Source organism: Pungitius pungitius, chromosome 9, assembly GCF_949316345.1.
Source record: "Pungitius pungitius chromosome 9, fPunPun2.1, whole genome shotgun sequence".
NCBI lineage: Eukaryota > Metazoa > Chordata > Actinopteri > Perciformes > Gasterosteidae > Pungitius > Pungitius pungitius.
Genome location: NC_084908.1, coordinates 4,215,514 through 4,239,545, shown reverse-complemented (window position 1 = coordinate 4,239,545; position 24,032 = coordinate 4,215,514). Strand labels below are relative to the sequence as shown.

The 24,032-nt window shown below is 47.1% G+C and overlaps 1 protein-coding gene across 24 annotated transcripts in view; it reads left to right on the top strand.

Annotated features, from left to right (window-relative positions):
* The window catches only part of ptprdb (protein tyrosine phosphatase receptor type Db), a 116,188-nt gene extending 92,619 nt beyond the window's left edge, over nt 1–23,569 (top strand). For 7 of the 24 annotated variants that reach the window (XM_037471446.2, XM_037471444.2, XM_037471442.2 and 4 more), the window contains 23 exons: nt 53–170; nt 398–985; nt 1,290–1,384; nt 1,769–2,025; nt 3,369–3,462; nt 3,897–4,121; nt 4,216–4,376; nt 5,684–5,695; nt 6,217–6,329; nt 6,425–6,466; nt 6,985–7,082; nt 8,903–9,026; nt 11,228–11,403; nt 12,269–12,292; nt 13,935–14,054; nt 14,493–14,647; nt 15,952–16,237; nt 17,792–17,970; nt 18,116–18,242; nt 19,369–19,494; nt 19,647–19,801; nt 20,183–20,318; nt 20,440–23,569. In XM_037471446.2, coding sequence (XP_037327343.1) covers nt 53–170; nt 398–985; nt 1,290–1,384; nt 1,769–2,025; nt 3,369–3,462; nt 3,897–4,121; nt 4,216–4,376; nt 5,684–5,695; nt 6,217–6,329; nt 6,425–6,466; nt 6,985–7,082; nt 8,903–9,026; nt 11,228–11,403; nt 12,269–12,292; nt 13,935–14,054; nt 14,493–14,647; nt 15,952–16,237; nt 17,792–17,970; nt 18,116–18,242; nt 19,369–19,494; nt 19,647–19,801; nt 20,183–20,318; nt 20,440–20,508 — 3,480 coding nt within the window. In that variant the 3' untranslated portion in view covers nt 20,509–23,569. The remainder of the gene's footprint in view (nt 1–52; nt 171–397; nt 986–1,289; nt 1,385–1,768; nt 2,026–3,368; nt 3,463–3,896; nt 4,122–4,215; nt 4,377–5,683; nt 5,696–6,216; nt 6,330–6,424; nt 6,467–6,984; nt 7,083–8,902; nt 9,027–11,227; nt 11,404–12,268; nt 12,293–13,934; nt 14,055–14,492; nt 14,648–15,951; nt 16,238–17,791; nt 17,971–18,115; nt 18,243–19,368; nt 19,495–19,646; nt 19,802–20,182; nt 20,319–20,439) is intronic. The other 17 variants (XM_037471466.2, XM_037471465.2, XM_037471455.2 and 14 more) reach the window with 6 other exon arrangements.
* Nucleotides 23,570–24,032: the final 463 nt, after the last annotated feature.

The following is a 24,032-nucleotide window of genomic DNA, read 5'->3' as shown; positions in this document are numbered from 1 at the left end:
CACAGAAGTACATGCCGTTTGGATGCTGACAATGCTCTTTGTTTTCCTGCAGGAGGTGGTTCTCGGAGACCTGAGGGCAGACACTGCGTACTCCGTATCGGTGGGGGCTTACACCGCCAAGGGCGACGGCACGCGCAGCAAACCTGTGACCGTGTGCAGCGCCCTGCCACGTAAGTGTGTCAGCGAACACACACACACGTAGTAATGATTTCTGAGCCCAAAGCGGCCCTAATGATCATTAGAGGCCATTAAATTGCTTCATGTCTCACTCTGTCACACCTTGATATGCCCAAAAAGAAGCTGTGTTAATCATATTTTGCGGTTTTGCTCGGAGTGAGAAGTAATGCGCTTTGCAATTATTCCCTAATTATCTTTTCATCACTGTCTCTCTCTGTAGTGCCCGAGAAGCCCAAACTGAGTGTGAGCGCCACCGATTCGGGGACGGCTCTGCTTCAGTGGCAGCCGCAGGCCAACCCGCCCACGCCGCTCCTCGGGTACCGCCTCACCTTCGGGCGCGTCGACGTCCTGCCCTTCACGGTGGTGGAGTTCCCCACCAAGGAGAGCCGCTACACGGCCCAGGACATCCACAAGGGAGCCAACTATGTGTTCCGGCTCTCCTCCCGTAACAAAATGGGCTACGGCGAGGAGGCCCTCAAGGAGCTGACCACTCCGGAGGACGCCCCCAGCGGGTACCCAGATAACATCCTCCTGGAGGAGGCGTCCGCCGACTCCCTGCGGCTGGCGTGGAAATCAGTCCCGCTGCTCGAGCAAAACGGGAAAATCCGGAAGTACTCGCTTCTGTACAGGGACATAAACAGCAGAGGAAACGCCTCGGAGGTGGAGGTGCCCGCCCCGGGGGCGAGTGTCCTGCTGGAGGGCCTGAGTGCGGACACCGTGTACGAAGTCAGGTTGCGCGCGTTCACAGCTGTCGGCCCCGGGCCGTTCAGCCCGAGCGTCCAGTTTAGGACGCAGCGGCTGGACCAAGGTAGGATTCACCTTTCAAAGCAAGTGGCTCCGCCAGCAACGCGCGCTTCCCAACAGCACACACATGCCCCTCTCCATCACACACACACACCCAGACACACACCATACTAAGTGTCCTTTTTCGTTGTCTTGTCACTGTAGTCTTAGAACGTCCTTATCCCAAAACAAGGTAAGAGTCCCGGGTCGTGAGCATCGCTGTCCGTGTTGGTCCGAGCAGGTAGTTTGAGGCAATAGAGGGTGAACAGTGGAGGGACTAAACTCGACTGGAATCGTGTTCATATGCCTTCTTTTTTGTCCCTTTTTAGTTTTTGCCACCAACTTCAGAGTAAAAGCTTCCATGAAGAACTCTGTTCTGCTCTCCTGGGAGATACGAGACAAGAACCCGGCCCAGCCCTTCACTGTGAGTAGATTAGCATTTCATTACATTTCAACGTAGTTAAATGAAAGAAAAAAATCCCCTGAAATCACATAGCGCAGGTCTCAAAAGTTGTACAAACAAATAAAGTCAGTGTGCAAATATAGGATGGGAGGAGAAAAGGGGAAGTACATTTTATTTGTTATCTGTGTTGTTTATGATGAAAGTCAACACTTTCTGTTTGACGACACGTCTTGAGGGGAACATACTGTAGTGGAAATTGAGCCGCCAGAAGCCTTTTGTGCAGAGTACATATGTATAGCCAGGTGAGAGCGTTTGCCCAGCACAATACATACACCAACACAACACCTGCTGTAAATCAAAGCAGGGACTATGTGTACAACACGTGCTGCATTGTGTGCTGTCCAGATCCTCTATGGGAAGGGCCAGTCCGTGGAGGTGGACGGGAAGCAGACCCAGAAGCTGATCGCCGGCTTGGAGCCGGACACGCAGTACTCCTTCCTGCTCACCAACCGGGCCAACAGCGCCGGCGGCCTGCAGCACCGCGTCACCGCCACCACCGCTCCGGACATCCTGAAGACCAAGCCCACGGTGGTGGGGAAGACCAACGCGGACGGCATGGTGACGGTGCAGCTGCCGACCGTGCAGACCGCGGCCAAAGTCAGGTAGTGACGATGGGTGGGATTGAGGGGGGGGGGGGGACTTCCTCTCGTGAATAGATGGGAGAATCTTTGATAGCAACCGATTGTGCTCCCAATTTCACACCGTCCTCCTCCTTCAGCTGCTGCCTTTGCAGTCATTGCTCCTTCGGGAGGGATTTCTCTTAAAGTTGGCAGCGAAGCAGGTCTCACAACAAGCCAAACGAGTCACAAAGCTCATAATCTCATCTGCCTTTTTCATAACCAGGAACAAATAAACAAAGCAAGTGAGAAGGGCCCCTCTGCCTGAAAGCACTGCCACTCACAGGGCTCAACAGCGCACACTGGTCCTTAGAATCCCAAACCGGGTTTTCCTCAGCAGCATGTGATGTTTCATGGAAGCTTTTAGAGATTTTCCCCATTGGTCAACGTATTTCTCTCTCTGCCTCATTAGAGTGACCAGTTTGATGCACACATTATCTCATCTAGCTGTAACCAGTTCTCCTCATCTCACCTTTGACACAGACAAGTGACGTTCTACTGTATCACAGAGCACAGCACTCATCTATGGAGAACACAGATGATTTTGGAGTCCCTGCGATGGCTTGGCGGGTGCTCGTGGTCTGACTGCCTCTGAAAGAATTCCCCTCCTCGTGGTGTTATTGTTTTTGTCTCACGTGAGCCTTCAGAGCCCTCGGGTTCCAAAAGCACGCGCTCTGTTTGGATTGAGCGTGCGGTGACACAGCTGCTGCATAGCAGCGTATTAATGACACAAGACTCCGTAGTTTCCTTCAGCACAGCTACAAATAGTTTGCCATTTAAGGAGACATTCGTACTTTGGTTCCTACTGAGGGTTCGGCGATGAGATCAACGCAGCGAATCAGGGTGTGTTGAGGAAATGTGAAGCCAAGATAAGACAAACCGCCATTGATCCGTCAGTGAGGAGAAACTCAGACGGCAATCGTTCCGATAAAAAGAAGAGCAAAAAAAATACATTACAAGTTGTATTAAACCAAAATAAATGTAGGATAAAGAAATAAATAGAAAACTGTGATGTGGATGCAAGGTAAAAGGAATATGAAGCTTCCACTAACAGCAGCTTAGCTCAGCACTTGAAGCAGCCCGCCTGGCTGTGTGAAGATAAAGGAATGCATAAGCACCTGTGAAGTTCAGTAATTAAAACAACTGAACTAAACCAACAAAGCAAACGAGATAACGTGTATAGTGAGACGATTTTTATATCCTTCCAACAGACCCAGGCCAGCTGTTTCCCCCCTTGTGCTAAGCTATACTAACCAAACCAAATAAGAGTATTTCCCAAAATGTCACAGTAGAGCTTGAGGCCTGAAGCCATGCATGCTGTATTGCAGGGGTTACTACGTGGTGGTGCTGCCACTCAAGAAGCAGAGAGGAGGGAAGTTCCTGAACCCCTGGGAGGAGCCCGACCAGATGAACCTGGATGAGGTGAGCCGTGAGCCGGGCAAATTTTAGAATATATTTCAACTCCTTAATAAACTATTTAAAGGTTTTGGTTGTTGTAAATTAACTGTCTTATGTTTGCCCTTTGAGGAACAATTGCGATATAATTTTTTAAGTGACACAAAAGAGAAAAGGGTGTCATGCGGTTTGTGTCTCATTATGCAAAAGGTCTGTTCAAGCCAAACAATGCTTTCACATAACGCATCGCATCCAATTCCACTTACTGACGTTTTTTCTCATCGCCTCATTACACTGTTGAGAAAGCGCACCCGTGTGAGCGAGATTAGTTTCGATGGAGCTTTCATGGTGCCCTCTGTGTCGATGGATAAATGTGGCGGCAACTCCGTTGATGATCCAAAACATTCGTGCTCAGTTGGCCCATTGTTCCGTCCCTGATGAGCTTTTATTTGCCTTTCTAGCTCCTGAAAGAGATAAACAGGACCAGCGTCAGCCACGCGCTGCGCATCCGCAGGCAGGCCGGCCAATCAGATCCCAGGGCCTACGTCAGCGCTCACTTCAAGACCCTCCCCCTGGAGTTCACCCTGGGCGACGGGCGCAACTACGGCGACTTCCGCAACCGTCCGCTGCAGAACGGACAGGAGTATGTTTTCTTTGTGCTCGCGCTGTTGGACCTCTCTGAGAACGTGAGCAGAACACGCACACGCACACACACGCGCACACACAGTTCGTAACGTGTCAGTGGAGTTTTGTTTGAAATGCATTTTTTTCTCGCTGCAGACCATGTTCGCCACGAGCCCTTATTCTGACCCTGTGACCTCATCGGATGTGGATCCCCAGCCAATCGTGGACGAGGAGGAGGGTCTGCTGTGGGTGGTGGGGCCCGTGCTGGCTGTCATCTTCATCGTCTGCATCGTCATCGCCATCCTCCTGTTCAAGAGGTAGGGACGGCGTGACTGAGCTGGGAAGATTAAGAGAGGAGAAATGGTTTAATAAGGAGTTGGCAATAATGAGAGAAGGAGCGAGGACATCAGAAAGAGAGACGAGGAGAAGTTCAAGAAAAAAACAATCAGAATCGAACGTAGACAATAGACAATTTTCATAGGATTAACGGATTTTCATTTCCAGTTTTGATTATTGCTCCTCTGTTTATTCCATTTAATTCAAAATATTAATGGGGCCTTATTTCTTGAATATATTCAATAGTTCTTGCCTTTCGCTGTTCTATCACAAGCAGCAGTTCTCACTTTGCCTTTGACAAAGTTATGAAATAAAAAAAGGCTTCCATACTGCTTTGGGATTTGCAAACAGGAAGTATATTGTTTCAGTCAGTTATCAGCCTTTATTTCTTGTGGAGTGCAGAATTACCCATTATCAGTTCCTGTTTGCATTAAACGTGCCTGTGTGTGCAGACAAATGTCCTGGATTACTTTGGGACTGGAGGAGCACATGATTTACTGTCACGTTCTCCGGAGACCAGTCTTGTTATTCAGATTATTTCAGAGTGAATGGTTGTTACGATAGTTATTGGTACCAGTGTCATTCACACTGCGTCTATCACTCAATGTGTCATTGACTGGCCAATGCCCAGTTGGTTCATGGTGTGGCTCCGTTATTAATGCTAAATACTGGACTAACACCATGGTGTACTTATTGCTACATGCAGCGCTGCTACACAATTAACTTCCCATTATGTTCGCGTCCTAATGGCATCTGAGTTTGGTACACAGGCTTTGTCAGAAACTGTGTGTCTTCTGTAAACTGATTTTAAAAATCTACAGCCGGGCCCACATAACGGAGAGGGGAAGATAACATCATCACTCATTAGCATTATTCATGATAATTATCCGTTCTGCTTGCTAGAGCTTTGTTAATGCACTAATGCAAATGCGATAAATTACTGTGACCAATGCAGCGTTTTGCAGAATTATTCACCTTGATGGTAATAACACACAGTTCTTGAGCCCCAGAGTGTAATCTGTGGTGACCCACAGCCGTTAATGTCTCACTGTGCATTTCCAGTCTGTTATTATACGGTAGGGGACGCAGTGTGGGGGAGACAAAATGTTTATCATCTGGCTTTACAGTCACTGTTTAACGGATTCTATAGGAAGTGCTTTTATCAGTGATTTGTTTAAAATAGATAGATAGAAAATGATGGTACTTAACTCTTTTTTTCCGAATACACACTAAAGTTTTTCATCCTTGTCTGTCCCTTTGTCTGCTGTCCTCTCCTTTCTGGATTCAGCAAACCTGACAGGTAACCAAACAGTACCTGTTACCATTTTCTTCTGTCCTGCACGTATCTTGAAAAGCTTTTGCAAACAATCATTTGGATAATACATCTCAGCAGAGTCAGGACTTACGTGATGTGTTTTTTTATTATTTTGGATGATTTTATAGTAAGCTGCAGAGGCATAGAAGCATGCAGAGTAGGAAAAAATGACAACTGCTCTGCAGGATTTTACATCTCTGATTAAATTAACTTACACTTTTGTAAAAGAAAATACTTTGAATGGATACCATTTACATTTCCACAGGAAAAAAGCAGAATATCCCTGTTGTAATATCCAAGGAGCAATTTTATGGAGCTTGGAAGTGTTCAACATTCACGCCTCTGTGGTTAATTCATTTAAAAACAAATCCTCCCTCACAAAAAATGAGGTCCTGCGTTAAATTACAAATCCCACATTTTGCCAGTTTGTTTTTTATCATGCAGTGAAAAGGGTTCGGGTTCATCGGGGTTGGAGATGCATGTAAACGCTGAATCTGTGATTCCAGGAAAAGGGCGGAGGCCGAGGGCAGGAAGGGCAGTTTCCCCTGCAGCAAGGCCATGTCGTCCCACCACCCCACTGACCCCGTGGAGCTTCGCCGAATCAACTTCCAGACTCCAGGTACAACCGGACGCGCAGAAAAGCAGCCGTGTGTTTAACTCCAACTGTTGGTTGTGTTTGTTGGATTAACGGCGGTGTCGTTTTCCCCTTTTCAGCCTACCGCGTGTCCGTGTACCGCGGCTACCGCCGTTTGTCAAGTTAGTTGGTCTTAGTCTGAACATGGATCTTCTCTGCTTTCTTTGTTTTTCCTTCTCACCGCGTATATTTCTTTTTTTTTTTTACTCCATTTCATCGCTAACTAACCTTCCATCCCGTCTAGGATGAAGCTGCTTGAATTGACAACATTTCATCGAGATGCCTCCAGAATACTTCTTAATCCAAAATTCATAAAAAGCTAAATTTTTAACCACGTGTGTCATCTTCTTTTGTTGTTTTCACCGACAGCGTGCATACACTCCGAGGACATGTTTTTGTGCCTCAGTAACTTTCAGAGCATGCACATTGTTCTTTCTGTCTGCCAAGAGAGAAAATTGTCACTTAACCAAAAAAAAACAAAAAAAATACCCCATTTGCTTCCTGCGTCGGCTGCGGCCCGGGCACTAAAACACACCACCTCTGGGAATCCTCACTCTTAACATTTTCCTCCAAAAAAAATACCAATAAAGTTGTAAATGTCCCCAAATGGCTCCTTTCTTCTACTTCCTGTGCTCGGCAGGCATGGCAAGTCACCCGCCCGTCCCCATCTCCGAGCTGGCAGATCACTGCGAGCGCCTCAAGGCCAACGACAACCTCAAGTTCTCCCAGGAGTACGAGGTAGGCCTGCGGACTATCTTCTCCTGAAAAGCTTCAAACTGGGGGAAATTCTTCCGGGTTTTGATGCAGCCGCACGCCGATTTATCCTCGACTCGTCTTGTCTTTTCAGCTCAGCTTTGGCGAGCGCCACAGATTGAGCCTCAGTCCCCCCCCCCGAGTTGCCTTTTGATACTATTCATCATAAAACGACCCACGATAAAGCACACTCCCTCTCTACTGACTTTTCTTTATCTATACAAATACAAAGGGGGGGGGGAATTGAAATGGCGAGCTCAAAGAGAGTTTGCTTACAGCCAGATGGTTATCGAGCCCCATATTTCCTACGCGCTGGCGCAGCGCGAAGGAACGGGGACAGAAATTAAGAGTCAGCGTCGGAGAGAGAGAACTCGTCCAAGAGATACAGGAACCAAGTGTTCTCTTTAAAAAAAAAAAAAAAAAGGAGCGCTTTTGATTAGTTTCTTTTAACTTGCAGCACAGTTCATTTGGAACAAAAAAAAAAAAAGTCGTTCTTGGAGAGGACAAAGTGCCTGAACTCGGCGTGCTGAGCTGTGCCGCTGAATAAGAAGGGGAGAAAACACAAATCAGTCCGATGAATTCCCTGCGTAGCAAACAGCGGCGGCATCGCAATGAGAGCCATTAACGCGCTCAAAATGTTTTCCTCATTAAAATAAAAATATGTTCAGTAAAAATATGTTCCCCCCCCCCCCCCCCCCCCCCACCCCCCCTGGGCAAAGTAGCAGACGTAAAGCTCTAATTGGCCAGAACGAGAGATGACTCGCGTGTGACGGAGAGCGATGTATAGAGGCAGACAAGAGCACATTATGCAGAGAGGGGCAGAGCAGCGCGGGGGGGGGGGTGTTCCAGGGGCAGCGCCGGGTGGAGGGGGGACAGCGAGCGGGACGCTGTGTGTAATTGTGGTGTCAGTGGGAACCACTCTGTTGACCCCCCCCCCCCCCGTTCTCTCTGCATGACTGTGGGCTTTGTTCAGTGGCGAGACCCTTAACGGCGAGGGAGCGGAGAGATGGATGCAGGAGGGAGAGGGGGGGGCGGGGGGGGGGGGGGCAGAAATGATTGCGGTGTAATAATCAGACACACATGATGTTGGGCAGCGCGTGAGGGAAAGCAGTCACACACACACACACACACCGCTGCGGCCCACTTTTTTCCTCCCCAACCACATCATAATTATGTGTCGTAAAATATTCACAATTGCTAAATTGCTGTGGCTCTCTCCTCTCCGTCCCTCTCCACTGACAGCCCCCTAATGACCTCATGTCTGCCTCTCCCAGGCTAAAGGCGATGGTTACACTGTAATTACCCCGCAGGAACTTAATGTGTTGGTCTAACACAACCATCCTTTCTGTCCCAGGGGAATTTATCATGCTTTTATCTTCCGTCTCGGATAAGCTGGCTGCATTTATTTATTTTTTGATTGCGTCGAAAGCGGAAAGTCTCTGCATCGCTGTAGTTTCTGGAAACGGGATATCGCATTTGCAGACATTACTGTCCAAGTTCAATAATACTCTGTTAATTCTCAATTTGTCCTTGGTTTCTAATGCTGTGGTTTCGCTTCAGCGACCGTGGGCAACACTTGAAGCTCAAATTCACACAACTGGCCAGTTTTGGGCTTTTCTAAAGCCATTTTCTGCATTTTGAGGCCAATGTCTAAGGAAAAACAACGCCCTTGCCCGTGCTTACCCGGTCACGCTTACTGTGTAGCGTATTATTGAATAACTCAATCGTATATATGGGAGTTGAAAAGGGATACCTTTTTGGTATTTTATCTTTCCTTCTCTGACTATGTCTCTTGCATCTTGCAGTCCATCGACCCCGGTCAGCAGTTCACATGGGAGAACTCCAACTTGGAGGTCAACAAACCAAAGAACCGCTACGCTAACGTCATTGCCTATGATCACTCCAGGGTCATACTCTCCAGTATTGAGGGTAAGACACACTGCCAGTGTGTGTGTGTGTGTGAGCTCTTCTACTTCTATCGTTGTGGGGACTAACTTGAGTAGTGAGACATTTTTAGGAAGTGACAGCATTTAGTTCACTTCTTTTAAGGGCTGTGTGTGGTTTGTGTCTTGGTTACAGAGTAAATGTTAGGCTAAGGCCTTAGTTATGACGGTTTACAGCTTACAGTGCATTCACCTCTACTTGGTCCGTGAAGTCAACATTTTTTCAGTTATAAGTTATGGAAAAATACTTGTGTGAGGGGTAAAAGTTTGAGATCATGGTCATTCCATTTCTCAAATTTTCTAATACTTAAATTATTTAACTTTGTAATGGGGTTTTATTCAATTTTCCAAAGACTCAGTATTGCCACATTGAGTAAAACGTGGTATTGCCAGAAATTGCAGGCCCGTTATGCTCATTTCCATCTCTCCATCAAAAAATGTCTTTGACATAACGGCAACGCTGCAAACTCTTCACACTCCGTTAATACTGTTGGTTTGTATTTCCTTTTATACCAACACACTGGCCATATCTAAAACAACTTACATATTTGAAAATGAGCACCTGCATTTTGTAGACACTGTATGTCATCCCAAGTGTTAAAGTAAACTTTATCTGAATAGATTTGTGCGTCTATAGAGCTGCTGTACATGTGATGTGAGGTATTTATTCATTTATCGCTTATTTATTAGATATAGTTTCACGGTGTGCTTATTCTACTGTATTTGCTCCTCTTAAAACTAAAATTAGAAAGAGAAAATCACTCCGTCCTGTTCTCGGTGCACACACCCACCTCAGCTGGGAAAGACCTGAGGCAGAGACGCTGGCAGCTCCGAAGCGGAGAGAGGGAGGCAGTGGGAGGCCAAGCCCAAACAGATGAGCCTTATCTGGGCAGAGCATGTGTGAGCAGCCCTTCCACCCCCGCCTGTCCCGGAGCCCTGGCTGCCTGTCTTTCTTTCAGCTTAGGAAACACATATACTCTTAAGCATGTCCAAACACACAAGAGGACACGCGCACACACACACACACACACACACACCCTTTCTACTACAAATTTAAAACACATGCGCAGGATGTGCATAAGCGCAGATATGCACTTTTGCTCCCAGTCTCCTCCACCCATGCTGCATGAACACACTCTCTGCCAAGCCAGTGTGAGTGTGTGTGTGTCTGTGTGTGCGTTTTATCTGCACAGCGCTTCTGCTGTGGTCCCTCGCAATACAGTTGCTGCACATCAAAGGATTCGGCCAAGCTGTCTGTTAAAGACTGAAGTTGATGAACATATGTTCAAAGCTCTTCTTGCCGTCTGTCCCCACGCCGCTTGAAATAAGTTGCTTAAACACCCCGCGCTCCTCTGTCATCGCGCGTGCTGTGTGTGTGTGTGTGTGTGTGCACACGGCGGAGGCTTGGAGGAGGATTGAGCTCAAAAGCGTTTGGAAGAGAATCATCTGCAGGAGTTTCTTCCTGTCAGGGGTTCTTGTGTCTGCTCATCGACTTCCATCTTTTCAAACGTGAACTGCCATCAGACGACTCAAAAGGGCTTTTTTGTCGCACTTTGGCGGATTCGGGTCAAGGCTGAATGCACACGGCCGTGTCTGCGTCTGTGTGTGTACTTTGGTGTTTTTGATTTGTGTGTGTGTGTGTTTGTGCGAGTATGGATGTTTGAGCTGTGACTCAGTGATTTTTGGGATTATGGTATTAGGCCCCAGATGAGCAGGACTGATCCTAAATCAAATACACACAGATGGTCTCTGGCGTCGCAAACACTCGGCGCGCACACACACACACACACACACGTACACACAATCCCCTCCAGGACAAGCGGTGTCAGCCGAGTTTTACACAGAGACGGGCCCTACAGTCGCATTTCCATTCAAAGCGACACATCCACAGTATTCTCAGATTAGGCCCATGATCGTCTTAGCATGTATTATAAAACAAGACGGCTGAACAATCCAACACCAAAGGACGCTTGGCCCGGTGCAAACGTTAATCCCTCCGCCGTGACCCCAGATGAACTCCCGCCTTTATTACTGCGGCGCCAACCTGCTTTCACAGCTGCAGACTTTGATTAATCCATATAGATTATTTCACTGTGAAACTGAATAACAATCAGGTTCATCTGCAAAGGGACAGAATGTGTTTACCAAGCGCTGGGTGACATCCGTTTATCTCACCTCGCCGCGCAGGTGTCCCAGGCAGTGACTACATCAACGCCAACTACATCGATGGCTACCGCCGCCAGAACGCCTACATCGCCACTCAGGGATCCCTCCCTGAGACTTTCGGGGAGTTCTGGAGGATGGTCTGGGAGCAGCACACGGCTAACATCATCATGATGACCAAGCTAGAAGAGAAGTCTCGGGTAAGAAAGTATGCTACGGCAACGTAATGAGGCAGCGCAAACTCAACACTGATGCCCTCAGAGAGGTGAAGGGGATGGGGAGGAGGGAACGAAACAGAGGAAGGGGACATCAGCAGCAGGGGATGGGTCACTTTTAGAAAAAGGGTCACCAATGAGCTTTGATAATGATTCAGCTTTTTGTTGCAATGTGAAATATTGTATAAATGCAACATACCTTTGCAGTGCTAAGAGTATAAACTCCTGCACTGAAGGAACAGGGTTGGATGCAGAAGGAGGGGCGCCCGGTTGAGCTTTATCAACTTGATTAGAGTTGTCAAGGAAACGGCCATTTCTTTTAAGGTGTGGGAGAGGGAGGAGGGGGCATAATAAAGCCCCGGGCACCTCATGTAGTGCAAGAATAGTTCAGATCATTGAATCAGATGACAAGCAGCATCATTAAGGCGGTTAAGCTCAGAGTGCTGCAGTTGAGTGAGAAGTTAAGAGAGGACGGCGAAAGGCGCCATGCAGTTAATCAGCTCAGAGGGGTACAGTAGAAGGTGGTCGAGTATAATGGGGAGCAGGTCCGGGGGGGAGCTACAAGTACAACTACATACGGGGTAGGTAGTGAATTAGAAAATCATTTAGCCTCGGGGCATTTTAGCATGAATGCAATGTAATGAGAATGTCATGTTGGAATAAAGAAATTACTAGAAATGCTGCAGGTAGAAGTCATGATTAAGCGCTAACCCATTATGTCCACAGCCGTGTTCAGAAAATGATCCTTTCCTTCCATCTGTGCTTCTCCTATTAACATGTGTCCTGTGTTAAAACTGTTTGCTTTTCCGACTTTTTCCAACCGTCTCTGTTGTGTCTGTTTGACCCTCAGATGCCCTCTTATTTCTTCTCTAAGGCAAGACCTCTCTTTCCTTCCTTTGCTAATCCCTTTTCAAAATGCAACCTCACCTCACATGGTTCTCTCCTTACCTTTTTCCTCTATCCAGTGCCCTTTTTTTCTGCTGTCCCCCCCTCCGCCCCCCCCCCCCCCCACCACCACCTTTTTATCTGTGCTTCCAAGCAGTGCGTTAAGTGCGAATGCAGCATTGTCTCATCACAGGGCGCTCGTAGTTGTATTGTTTCCCCGCAGGCCAGACCAAGTGCACATTGGCGTCTGCAGGCTGCATGATCACGGATGCAGTGTTCTTGTGGAGTGGCTACGCGGGATGAAGCCAACAAAAAAAAAAGACCAGGACTAAGTACTAGGGCTGCACACCACCAAATTACAAACTTCAGGCTGTTACTGTCTCGTTAACAAGAGGAATCCCCGTTGGTGACTGAGTGCTAAGCTTTAAACGATCTAAATTCAATAAGTGATTACAGCGTGATGCTACAGCGAAGACAGTCAATTTACTTAGCGGTTAATTATCAGCCCACTGACTCCAGATCTGCTGTTGGAGGGGAGTGGTGGGCAGCTTGTTGGAGGAAACGATTTAATCTCATTTAACACCTCTCAACATTACGCCATGTGTTTACGCACTAACGACACACATGATCACAGATGGTCCCTCGGTGGGAACTGTGCCAGAATCCTTCCTCCTAGCACCGATCAAACTACGGGGCGCAAGTTATGCTCTTATCCAGCACGTCAGGTGGCATCGCCGTCACGCCGCGCCACGCTGCCATCCAGCCGCTCCTGTCCCCGCTGCGTCTCGAGGTCTGGTGGGAAAAACAACGGTTGAAAAGCTGTAATTACAGCCCGATTGTCCTGAGCCAAAACGCATAATCCCCACCAGTCTGGAGCAGCGGAATGCAGAGCGAGCTGAGCTCCCTGCTGTCTTTGATGTGAGGACCGGAGGGATCAGCACAGAGCGTTTGGTTTGGCCTGATTCTGCCAAGCACACCAAGCCCCCCTTCCCCCCTCTGCTGGGATTCTTTCTGTTATTCTCCCCTCTCTCCTTTGGGGTCTCGGAGGCTAAGCTGGAGAAACTACATATATGGCTGCTTTATACGTGGGAGTGGGGGGGGGGGTTCGAGGTGTTTCAATGTATGCTTGGATTTGGTTTGCACAGGGTGGCGTTTTTTTATTTTTTTTATTTGAGAGGTTGGGTTGTAGGGCGATGTACAGCATCAAATATGCAAAGGGGTGCACTTTGAGTATCAGTCGGCTCTTTCCAGCTCTGCGGTGGATCTTCGTGAGAGCCCACCAACCCATATGGCGATTTCAATTTTCTAGTATTTAAAGTGCAACTTATGCAGGATCATAACCCAGAAAGCAGAAATCTCTCTCTCTCTGTCTCTGTCTATCACTCCTAACCCCACAGACTCACTGAACCCCCTTTTACACACCGGGTAGTCACTATATATGCACATTTTTTCCTAACACTACTGTCAGAATTTTGCAAAAACTCCCTTAGCGATTTGCTTTGACACTCCCCTCCCCACGCACCAAAGTCAGCTCTTTCTGTTCTTCTATCACAAAAAAGAAATGTATACAGACATTACGCAAACGGCTCCTTAACAGCTTCCCGCCCCCCCCCCCCCCCCCCCCCCCGTAGGTGAAGTGCGATCAGTACTGGCCGACCCGGGGCACAGAGACCTACGGCCTGATCCAGGTCACTCTGCTGGACACGGTGGAGCTGGCCACCTACTCCGTCAGGACCTTCGCTCTTTACAAGGTAACAGCACAGTGTTCGGCGGGGTGTAATGAGGCAGCGTGTGAATCGATCTGTTGAAATATTCATAAGCACCAGTTGGTGCGTTTGTGCTTAAGTCTTTGGCCAAGGGGAGAAAACAACAATGACAGCAGTATATTTTATTATTATTGATCCTTCCAATGATATTTAAAGGGATACAGTTTAACAGTATTGAACGTGTGGCCAAAGCCTGATACACGGCACGGCGTAGACCTCCTCAGACCTCAGGTCATTATTACCACAAACATACGGCAGGTCCTACATGCACCTTCCCAAGCATATTAATCCACCAAAATGATTCCAAAAAAGAAAATACAATGGAGTCCCGAGCCTTAAAAAAACCCGTTTTGAAAGATTTCTAGGGAAATATAACCAGGAAGCAACAGGTGCTTTATCTTTGACACACTGTCTGTTGTCCAGAGCGGCTCCAATGAGAAGCGCGAGGTGCGTCACTTCCAGTTCACAGCCTGGCCGGACCACGGGGTGCCGGAACACCCCACTCCCTTCCTGGCCTTCCTACGCAGGGTCAAGGCCTGCAACCCTCCAGATGCCGGTCCCATGGTCGTCCATTGCAGGTCTGTGTGTCTGTGTGCCTGTGAGTGTGTTTGTGTTTGTGAGGGCTTGTCTGAAACACTCACATCTTGATTTGGGTTTTCATTTGGCAACGTCATTTTCAAAAGTGTGTGAAAATCAACAAGAGTCCAGGAGCACTTTAATTAGATCAATGCGCGTCCTCACTGGTTCACTAGTTCAAACTCCAGCGCGGCGCTCAGCAGAAGGATCCCGGATGCCTGTCGTTGGCCATCTCGGGCACAGTTTCCAGCTCCACAGCTGGAACCAAGTTGCTATCGGGGAGCGAAGGAAGAGAAGATGGAGGGTCGGGGAGGATGAATTAGCGCGGCGAAGATCGTGGCGAGGCAGAGAGCAGCGAGCGAAGGGAAGGGGATTGAGGAATGATGGAGAGCGAGAGTTAGCGAGGGGCCGGGTGTCAGCGGAGGTGACATGCGAGCGGAACGACAGCGAAGATGAGGTCGAATCCAGGACGCGGCGAATGGAAATGATGAATTAAAGAAAAGAGAAGGTGAAGGGAAAATGGAATCTAGAAAGAAAGGAGAAAAAAAGGACTAATGCATGAAAAAGTGGTAGGGGCTGGCGTGAGAGTGGTGCAGGGATACTTCGGGAGAAGATGAAGCGGCTGAGAGACAAGGACGCGGAGGAGGAAGGAGGGGAGGTGGGGGAGGGCAGGAGAGGAGCTCGCCCTAATCTTCCGTAGCATTCAGATGGAGTATCTAACAGGATTATCAGTCAAATTTAATTATCCCGGCAAGACTCCATCATAATGTGCTTTAACGTATTAACCAGCCTCTGTATCAAACAATGGGGCCAGGCTCATTTCACCTGTGCAGCAACCTCTGCATGTGTGTGTCTGCACATCCACACTGATATTGAATTAACAATATATAAGATATATAAGCGTATAAGAGTGTTTTGGCTTGCTGAGGCTTGCTTGGTCAGGGTGTTTCACCGTGTAGGAACCAGCGCAGCAGAAAACGGGTGTTTGGGTGGGCAGCTAAATGTATTATATTTCAGGATTGCATGTCGATAGGGGAGGATATCTTCTTAATGCCAGTCAGACGGTGATGCTGACTCATCGCTGATGTCGATTCAGAAGTGCGTTGTTGGAGATATCGCTGCGGTAGTTGATTCAGGCGCAGTGTGTGGGAGCTTTTTTGCAATATGCCACAGGGCAAGATTTGTACCAGGTCTGAAGTCACTGCAAAATTGGTTGGCCTTCCGTTGGTAACCCGGAAGGTTACGGGGAGTCTGTCGCATCACCATCTGTTTCCTCTCTTTTTCGCCCCGCCTGCTTTGGGCTCAGCGCTGGAGTCGGTCGCACCGGGTGCTTCATCGTGATCGACGCCATGGCGGAGCGGATCAAGCAGGAGAAGACCCTGGACGTCTACGGCCACGTCACGCTGATGCGCTCCCAGAGGAACTACATGGTCCAGACGGAGGACCAGTACATCTTCATCCACGACGCGCTGCTGGAGGCCGTGACCTGCGGCAACACCGAGGTCCCCGCCAGGAACCTGTACTCCTACATCCAGAGGCTGACGCAGATCGAACCCGGAGAGAATGTCACCGGCATGGAGGTGGAGTTCAAGGTGAGGAATGATTAAACGAAAGTACGACATCCGCATAACAGAGCGTGTGATATCTGGTTGGGTGGTTCGTGTCCCGAGGAGAGAGACCACTTTTCTCACTTTTCCCATCAGCTTGGGCCAAAATACAGACTGCCGAGCTCGTGGTGCTTTGCACATCTACGAGTGTGTGCTCTCGCATAAGATGTGGCCCGTTTCGAGGTTCGCGCAGCCACTGGCTGACAGGTTTGCATACACTAAGCCAATCATAGTTCGCCACATGATCCAGCACCTCGGCGGCGCTCTGCTCCGGGTGGCGATGGAGCGAGGGGTCCTGTGAACTACGTTGCGCGGGTGCGAGACGTGTGTGTCCCCGTCCCCACGTCCCATCCCACCCAAACACTGGCGGGACAGACGCGGCACTTTCCGCCCTCATCGACAGAACACTGATGGGATGGAACTTCTCACGGACGGAGCCGCGCCGCATCCCTCAAATGAGAGGAAAGTTGAAGCTCGTCTGTGAGGGAAGACATAAACGCAGCTGTCCTGGCAGCTTTCGGTAACCCAACACTCCATTAAGACCCACTGTTTTTGTTTCCCCACACAGAGACAGAGAGAGTTTACTGTGAGAGTTTAAAGAGGTTGCCAGCAGGGCAGGATTTGATCCAAGCTCAACAGATGGTTTAAAATAATGGGCACGTATCGAGGAGACGGAACGTTTTGTGTGCTCCACACTCCATTGATAAGGCAAAGTCAAACTCACATGCTGAGTTGCTGTCGTTGGCCCTCTGGAGCAGAAGTGACCCGGTGAGCTGGTGGCTGGTGGCTGGTGGCTGGTGCGGGGTTTTCCAGCGCGGTCTGCTGCTCCTCCCACAGCGCCCAGTTCACCCGTCCCCATTGTCTCCGTCTGCGGTCCCCCCCCCCCTCGACCCCTGTTCTTCTGTCTTTGGTTTGGGGGTCGCAGAGAGGGTGCAGTGTGTGTGTGTGTGTGTGTCTGTGTGTGTGAGGGGTTCTTTTTCATTCTCCCGTTGCTGTTGAAGGATCATCTGTGGTTCACATATGTGCGTTGGGACAGTGAGGGGCCCTTGTGGTTTCCTGCCCCCCCTCCTTTTCCCTTTCCCCGACTCTTTTCTTCTCTCTCCTCCCGTTGATTTGAGAATATTCCCTGCCGCTGCCCTCTTTCCCCGATATTGTCCTTCTTTTTGATGTCTGGCTAAAGACCCTGAGGCCTGCTGAGTCAAACAGATTTTGTCTGAGTATTCTTGTTGTCTGGAGAAGGCTTGTGCTAAATACATTTGAATGAGGTCCCTGTATTTGTCTTCTTTTTTTTATCAGATCCCCTCCTTGTTTCCATGACTGCTTTCTTTGATTTCATTGTGTTTTGTTTACTTTGGATCCTATCTGAGGATCTTTAAGAGTCTCTTAGAAATGATTTTGTGATGCAAGACCAAATGATATCTGTAAAATAGTGGGACCAGCCAAATGTTTGACACAAATAAAATAATCTAATACTGAATCTTTAATGGTAAGTGTAACGGTCAGTGTAACGTTGTAACATTGATTTCCTCTCCGTTCCAGCGTCTGGCCAGTGCCAAGGCCCACACATCTCGGTTCGTGAGTGCCAACCTGCCGTGCAACAAGTTTAAGAACCGGCTGGTGAACATCATGCCCTACGAGACCACGCGAGTGAGCCTGCAGCCAATCAGAGGCGTGGAGGGATCGGACTACATCAATGCCAGCTTCATCGATGGATACAGGTCACATCACATTGCTACTTATTTGTTTGTCCAGTTGCCTCTTTGGTAGTTATTGAGGGATTACATTCATGTTTAGGACACACACACACACACACACACACACACACACACACACAGTGTTTAACTCTGCTGTGTGTGTTTGCAGGCAGCAGAAGGCCTACATAGCAACCCAAGGCCCGCTGGCTGAGACCACTGAGGACTACTGGAGGATGCTGTGGGAACACAACTCCACCATAGTGGTCATGCTGACCAAACTGAGAGAGATGGGACGGGTACGGACACACACACACACACACCTATGCAGGGTGCAGGGCAGGACGGATCGGCTGCACTGGGAAGCACACCTCTGATTCTACTGGTGTAGATGTGCTAGGCGATCAAAGCTTTGGAAAGTTTTGGGGGAGTTTGGTTTTGATGACGTGATTTATTTTACCCAAACTTGTCATGTGATTTACAGTGAATTGTGCCTCACAATTTAACAAATTCATACTATTTAACGCCTGGATGCCTGACCTTTAGCATGACCGGCAGCTCTTTGTCTCTCTTTTCCACTCTCTTTTTACTGAGAACTGTGAAAAATAGTGTCCTTCTGCAGCAAAGAAATACATATTTAATATATATTTATAAGTCTTAACTATTAAGAACAGGATGTGATGCGTGTGAGAAACATCTCATGAATATCATGTCTCATTTGGCAATAAACAATCTTCAAATGAATGTATTTTGATTGGTCAGGATGATATTTCCACAACAGAGTAGCCAGAAATTGTCGTGCACAATCCCTCAGGCCCGATGTAAAGGCGAGGCAAAGCCAGTTTATTTGTATAGTGGAACCCATACACACCATTCACAGTTTAAAGTGAGTGCTTCCCCATGTTTAGTTGTGAGCAGATTTCTTTGCCGTGATCAAAGAGGTCCAGCTGTTATGTACAGTTAAAACCCATCTGACATGTATTTTGATCTTTCTCATGTAATGACTTTAAAAAGCAGCAGGGGTTTACAGTGTGGTTGGTCCTTTTTGTTTCCTAAGAACTCTCGCAGCTTAAAAGCATGAGTTATTTCTCCTGTTTTCACACACTGTGGCTGGCGGCTGTTTTTGAGATCGTAAAAAGCTGATTTGGTCGTTTCTTTCACAAGAATTTTTAAAACGGACAAAATTCATTTAAGACACCAATGTTGATATATATATATTGGATTATAGTTTCTTTTGTCTTTACTTCCATTTTCCCTCATTTGGCAGAACAATCCTGTTGTGATTTTAAGCTCTGCATCAACAGAGGCCTCTAAGGGTCCAAAGTGGTGGGGAGAGAAGTCACCAGCAGACAAAATGTTGTACGTACGAACACACACACAACCATCTGAACTCTGAACAGCAGCCTCTGTGCTCTCCTCCCGCAGGAGAAGTGTCACCAGTATTGGCCCGCGGAGCGCTCAGCCAGGTACCAGTACTTTGTGGTGGATCCCATGGCAGAGTACAACATGCCCCAGTACATTCTGCGAGAGTTCAAAGTCACCGATGCCAGGGTGAGTGACCTGTGTGTGTGTGTGTGTGTGTGTGTGTGTGTGTGTGTGTGTGTGTGTGTGTGTGCGCACCACGCACGAGAGTGTCCCCGGAAGTGCTTTATCATTCATTGTTTGATTGATTGTGAATAATAAAGTCAATTTGTGTCTTCCAGGATGGACAATCGAGAACAGTTCGTCAGTTCCAGTTCACCGATTGGCCGGAGCAAGGAGTGCCAAAGTCAGGGGAGGGATTCATTGATTTCATTGGCCAGGTGCACAAAACTAAGGAACAGTTTGGCCAGGACGGGCCAATTACTGTGCACTGCAGGTAAGACCTCCGACCAGCTCAGTGCTACTTCATGCCATGTGACCCATTGTGGCAGGTGGGCGGAAACAGAATACAATAAATAAGTAAGGTGAGGGGTTGGGGGGGGGGCGGGGCACACTGTCTTTTTCTCCACTACATTTGATCTCCAAAAAGCTTCTTGGAAAACGAAGGCTTGGACCTGTACACATTTACATGTATCACACATACTCTCCTCTCTCTGTTATACCTGTTATTCATTTAATATACTATGACTGAATGAGATCCTTGTCATGGCTCACTATACTATGACTTCCTAATTACATTGTATTACTATACCAAACTATTCCTTTCACTCTTTTACATTTGGATTTGTGTAACGCGTCTCCATCTCTGGGCCGACAGTGCTGGAGTAGGCAGGACCGGCGTGTTCATCACCCTCAGCATCGTTCTGGAGAGGATGCGGTACGAGGGAGTGGTGGACATCTTCCAGACCGTCAAGATGCTGCGCACCCAGAGACCCGCCACGGTTCAGACAGAGGTGAGCCCCTTCCCCCCCCCCCAGCTGTCATCCTCTCAACTCCCTTGAAATTCATCCCGTCAACACTTGTCTTTGTCACTCTTTTCCCCCCCTGACCTGATAAACTTCTGCCTCCCTGCAGGACCAGTACCAGTTCTGCTACCGGGCCAGTCTAGAGTACCTGGGAAGCTTCGATCACTATGCAACATAAACCCGACTGGCCGCCTCTCTCATGCCACATCCCACCTAGTGCACTTTTCTTAGGTCACAAGCGGCCTAAAACAATGCACTAGGCTGCAATGTGTCTTTTGAAGATTGTTTTGCGACCAAATGCAGAGTGAAGGGGACCCATCGGCTTATCCCGTACTCCGAAACAGCACCTCTAACTGAGCCATAGCAACCTGCTCGACGAGGGTGGTTCCTTTCACCCTCAGCCCAAACACACCCATTGGTCAGTCTGAAGAAGCAACTTCAACCACTGTTCCAATCAGAATACTTGATCAAATATTGATTTTCTTTTCTTTATTTTTATTTTTTATTTGTTTCAGTGCTTTTGTGAGCACCCAGATTGCTTTACATTGTTTGGGTGTGGAACTCTCACCTCGTCCACCACCAGTGTAGCATCACCAACCCGGCTACAATATTTAGCTGTCACGAGAAATTTAGATTTTTCTATCTTGAGGACTGTACAGGAGGAGTCTACATTTCCATCTGATGGAAGTGTTGTGGACTGAAGGAACTGGGACTTTTGAGCACCAGAGAATTGCCAACAGGAGACTGAGAACACAGAGCACACAGTATTCAAAAGACAAAGAATATACATCCCAAAAAAAGACACCAAGCTATGTTCTGTTTCCAATTGTTTTGGGAACAGACTCTTGTGTAGTTTCTTGTGAATGAAAAACAAGATATTTCTACCATACAGTAATAAAAACCACCAGTTCAACCTTATGCTTCATGTGTTAAGATAAGGGAAGCCTGAGAGGGGTTTTAAATGCACCACAAAGTAAAACATTCATTTAGTTTTCTAGAGAAATAAATATAGATATGTGACGATGTTGTTTTTTTGTTTGTTTGTTTTTTTCAACTGGCTATTCTTTATGGCATGTTCAGTTTTGTTTTTGTTTTAACAGATTCATGACTTTGTCGCCACTGACAATACAAAGGCAAAGTTGTGTTTTTTTTACCCTTCTGTGTAATACAATGAGCTGTAGCGTTAAAAAAAACAGAAAAAAACGTGATGCGGTTTTGAAGTGTACAATCAAATCTAGTGTGGAAAATGTTCACAGTTCTATAAAAGCCACCACCATGTAGTGTCACTCTCGTATTCTATCCAAACACACAGGTGTTGGCCGTGCACACAGGACGCCTCGTGGGGTTCTTTGTGTGCCGGTCCAGCCAAAGGCCACATGGAGCTACAGAGAGCACAGAAGGCCAAGTACGTCCAAATAAGCCTCACAAAGGTTTGTGGGGAGGGGGGGGGGGGACGTAGAAGACAGGGTGGGACGATGGTGTTGGGACAGCATCGTGTTTCTCACTGGAATGCTCACCTGTGACTTTTCTCTGTCTGATTCAGTGTGCAATAAGTCGATGTGTGATATATTTTTGTGTGGTGTCACTAACTGCAGTTATATGCCATTATGAAGACAACGACATCTCGGTGTTACGCAAAGATGTTTTAACGAATCTCGCCACTGATAGATGTGTCCAAACAGAGGGACGACCTCTGACCTCCTAGGAAGTAGATCTTTTATCATGTCACAACTCCAGTAGATGATGTCATACTTCTGTGTGTCATGGCAACCAAGGGATGATCAAACTCATACTTCAAACAGCATCTAATAAGTATTTTGATTTTAGATTTCTAGTGCCTTATATTACACGCCTATTTTGATAAAGTTACTTTAAAGGGTTCTTTTGTGTATTTTATGTGTGTGTGCTTTTGAACGGAATGTATGTGTATATGATTTAGTTATGTTACAGTACGTAGAGGTATCTTGTGCGTTGTGTTTTTGGCTGTGAATCTTTGTGTGGAAGTTGGACAGTTGGACTCATCACTTTCCCAGCAGCCACACGGTCACATCTCTTTTAATCAAAAAGAGGTGACATCAGACTCAAATACAACGGGGGGGGGAAGAAGTTTAAAAAAAGATTCTAAGCAGGATGGTCTGATCATTTTGTATGTCGACAGCTTTTCTTTCCCGGGACACCTGCGCAGGCTGTGTGTGTGTGTGTTTGTGTGTGTGTTCACTCTTTCACTCCGACTTCATCACGTTCTGGCCACACTTTGACACCACAGCGAAGGAGAAGTCCGACTTACTCAGCTGTGTAGAAATCAAGAAGCTCTTCAGCCAGATTGAAGAAAAGCTAAATATCAAAAGACACAGAAACCTGAGGCCCTCCTCCTAAACTCGTCCTGATGTCAACAGTCCCATCTTTCTTTTCCTTTTTGACAACAAAGGCTGAGAGAAGTTCCGGTGCTACGTCTCCAACAACACAGAAACCATCTTTTTTGTATCTCCGTTGGCGCTTCACCGCGTACGGGACCGTTGACGGATTCCCACCATCCCACAGTAACCCCGTTGTCGTTTTTGTATGCATGGTACCACTTTCGAGATGCCCCTTCGGTCGCACCTGTTACGGGAAGACTTGCACTTTCTCTCTTTGTACTATGCACTAATACTAGTATCCTATTATCTCTGATAGCCCTTCCCCTCACAAAGGAGTTGTACTTGAACTCAAAGTGGACCCTGTAATGCTCACATGGTTGTTTATATGTAAATAACACAAAACACAGAGTAATTGAAGTGCATAAATCAATGAATAGATCATTAAGGTAAAGAGTGAATAGGAATCTATCAGATATACAGAGAGATATAATAAAACGATGCACCTGAAACCACAGTTTATGGCACAGCAGTATGTGCAATACGTCACATTGTGGGTTTGTTGTACCACAAAAGAGAAGTTTCACAAAGAAAGTGTTCTATTTTACCCCCTAATGTATAATGTAGATGGATAAAACGAGTTTATAAATTGTATAAAAATTAAAATATGGTGTTACTTGGATCAATTACCTTTAATTGGTCTGTAAATGTAAACTTTTTTTGTTTTGTTTGGGGTTTGTTTTCTGCTCCGGGTCAACAAGTGCTTTTTATTTTCCTACATTGGTTCTTGGAGCGTGTGAAAACCGAAAAACAGGTCTGTATGAATTTCTGTTCTCTGTCGACACAAGTTTCATTTGTTACAAATAAACTCAAGTGAAATAATTACTACTTCTGTCGTTGTGTATAATACTATAAGACTATCAATAACATGGTAGATTAAAAAAAAAAAAAACTATTGGAAACATTCTTTTTGATTAACAGTAACTTGAAATATACAGTGTCTTACATAGGTTCTCACCCCGCTGGAACGGTTCCCCATTTTGTACTGTTTCAAAGTGGAATTCAAATAGCCATTTCCCCCTTTGATCAACACAACATGCATAGTACTTTCAAGGTGCAAAACACATTTTACTGTGACACAAACAATGAGAATGAAAAGATGACATGAGTTGGATGCATAAGTATTCACCCCCCCATGAGTCAATACTTGTTAGCGTCCCCTAGCTGAAGCTCGGTCTGATTGGATGTACAGCGTCTGAACAGCAGTTTTCAAATCTCGCCATAGGTTCTTAACCGGATTGAGGTTGGCCTCGACTCAAAAAAAGCAGACGGCATCATATTTTCTTCA